The following is a 2,559-nucleotide window of genomic DNA, read 5'->3' as shown; positions in this document are numbered from 1 at the left end:
CTCCCCACAGCCGCTGGAGCGAGCGCTGTGCCGCCACTGCGCCGTCGTGTCCAGCTCGGGGCAGATGCTGGGCTCTCACCTGGGACAGGCCATCGATGAGCAGGAATGTGTCCTGCGCATGAACCACGCCCCCACCGCCGGCTACGAGGAGGATGTGGGGGCACGGAACACCATCCGCGTGGTCTCGCACACCAGCGTCCCGTTGCTGCTGAGGAACCAGCCCTACTTCTTCCAGCAGTCCCAGGAGACCCTCTACATCATCTGGGGGCCAGCAAAGAAGTTGAACAGGGAGAAGATGGGCTCGACCTACCAGGCACTGCTGAAGATGACACAGACATACCCCCAGCTGCAGATCTACACCCTGACTGAGGAGAAGATGACATACTGTGACAACATCTTCCAGAACGAGACAGGGAAGAACAGGTACCTCTGGCTCCTGAGGGGCCCCATTGGTTCCCCTGGGGTGGCACCCGTTCCCCCCACACTGGGCACCCATAGCCCAGCCAGGCTGGCAGCACTGTGCCACCCGCTCCAGCGCAGCCATGGTTCTTCACAGGATGAAATCCGGCTCCTTCCTGAGCACGGGCTGGTTCACTATGATCCTGGCCATGGAGCTGTGTGAGCAGATCCGTGTCTTCGGCATGGTCAGCGACAGCTACTGCAGGTGCGTGGGGGGCTGCAGGGGCAGGCAGGGGGTGGTCTGGTGTCCCCCCAAGTCCTACACCCACCCCATGCCCTCCTGCCAGGGAGAAGAACCACTCGAGTGTGCCATACCACTACTTCGAGAAGGGCCGGCTGGACGAGTGCAAGATGTACCTGATGCACGAGCGCGCCCGGCGCGCCGGGCACCGCTTCATCACTGAGAAGGCCATCTTCTCCCGCTGGGCCAAGAGGAGGAACATAGTCTTCACCCACCCATCCTGGGCGGGCGGGTAGGGCGCCAGCCACGAGGTGAGGCAGCAGGGACCCCGGCGGCGGGGCAGTTCTCATCCTGCACCAGCGTGTCTTGGCTCTGCCAGTGCCACAGTTGAATGCCTTTTGCCAAGCCCTGGAGCAGGGAATCTCCACCTCTGCAGCAGCAGGGCCTGTTCCCCCAGCTGGTGGGTGGGCTGGGACCCCCCATGTCAGGGCATGGGGTGTGTGAGCTGGACCCGTGGAGCCCCGTCAGCTCCGGACCCCCGTCAGCTGCCTGTATGGACCCAGGATGACCATGAAGGTTTTCCACCCACTCTTCTAGGAAGAATATTTAATGCAGGATTACACGCTCACCCTGCTGGGCTCCAGCAGGACAAGGGGCAGGAGAGCTCAACCCTGCCAGGGCCACAAAGTGATGCCTCTCTCAGGAGTGAAGCTCTGCTATGGTCCTTGTCCCACTTGTGCCCTGAAACCCAGTGCAGGGAGCCGGATTCAGGCTCCCTCATCCTGCTGCCTTCTGCTGCTCAGTGCCTGGGCAGGTGCCTGGAGCCCCCTGCATCCCTCCAGCTGGGAAGCCCTCGAGCCGCATATGCCCTGGGGGCTCCGAATTGCCTTGTCACAAGTGCCCTTGGATTCAGACCAAAGCAAACGTGGCGATTAAAAGTGTTTTTAATTCAGTGGTGCCCCGTGTTGTGCCCCTTTGTGGCTGCGGAACGTGGGGACAGGGGAGACAACAGCTGATCACAGGGCTGCTGGTGCCCAGCTCCACTGCCAGGCTATAAATAAGGGGGAGGTGACGAGGGGGTAGAGCTGAGCCTGAGCATGGAAGAGGGTGCTGAAAGCAGTCGAGGTTATTTGGGAACCAGCAGCTGCATCTCCACAGGATGGGTGCCGGGTCTGGGCTGATCCTTGGCCTCACAGGGCTCAGCACTGCTGGGCTGCAGGCAGGACACTGCCAGCTCCTGTGTCCCTGGAGAGATGGGACATGCCACAGGCACTTTTGTGGCCCTGAACCCATAGCAGCTTTTTGAGCTCATAAGTGCAACAGGTCTGGGAGGCCAGGGGAGAGAGGAGAGGCAGAGATGTTGGGGTGCAGTGAGGAGTGAATGGTCTGGGAACTTCTGGAAATGCTGCCAGGGCAGTTTCTCACAGGGAGTGTAGCAGAGGAGCCCGTGGAGCTGTTTTCCTCATACCCCAGCTGCTACAGCTTTTCCTCATACCTCAGTTGTCACAGCCCCATGCAGGGCAGGGCATCACTGGCACAGCAGAGCCAGAATCCCCCTGGACAGGCACCAGGGATGCACGTGCCAGCGGTGGAGCTCCTTCCCTGCCCCACGAAACCCTTGAGAGAGGGGTCCTGCTCTGCCCAGCCAGGGCGGGGGAGGCCGCGGCATTCCAGCAATGTGCTGGGTCAGGCGCCGCGAGCTGCTCCTGGCGCTGCCGGGCAGGGCTGGCCCCATCCTCGCACCGGGGGCGGGCAGGGCAAGGGGGCATCCCCTGCCCTGTCGGGGTCTGGAGCGGGGAGGGCGGCCCTGGCATCCCCGGGCAGTCCCTATCCCGGGAGGGCGGCACTAGGACCCCGTGGCTCTCCCTATCCCGGGAGGGCGGCACTAGGACCCCGTGGCTCTCCCTATCCCGGGAGGG

At 62.8% G+C, this 2,559-nt stretch overlaps 1 protein-coding gene across 1 annotated transcript; it reads left to right on the top strand.

The window, feature by feature from the left end:
- The first annotated feature begins 8 nt into the window (after positions 1-8).
- ST6GALNAC4 (ST6 N-acetylgalactosaminide alpha-2,6-sialyltransferase 4) lies at positions 9-1,592 on the top strand. Its single transcript, XM_029960526.1, has 3 exons — positions 9-423; positions 557-664; positions 747-1,592. Exons 1-3 carry the CDS (start codon positions 65-67, stop codon positions 934-936), a joined length of 657 nt encoding a protein of 218 aa, XP_029816386.1. The 5' UTR covers positions 9-64; the 3' UTR covers positions 937-1,592.
- Positions 1,593-2,559: the final 967 nt, after the last annotated feature.

The sequence above is a fragment of the Manacus vitellinus genome, unplaced genomic scaffold (genome assembly GCF_001715985.3).
Source record: "Manacus vitellinus isolate BGI_N305 unplaced genomic scaffold, ASM171598v3 scaffold_27_pilon, whole genome shotgun sequence".
Lineage (NCBI taxonomy): Eukaryota > Metazoa > Chordata > Aves > Passeriformes > Pipridae > Manacus > Manacus vitellinus.
This window is presented reverse-complemented; position numbering and strand designations above follow the sequence as displayed.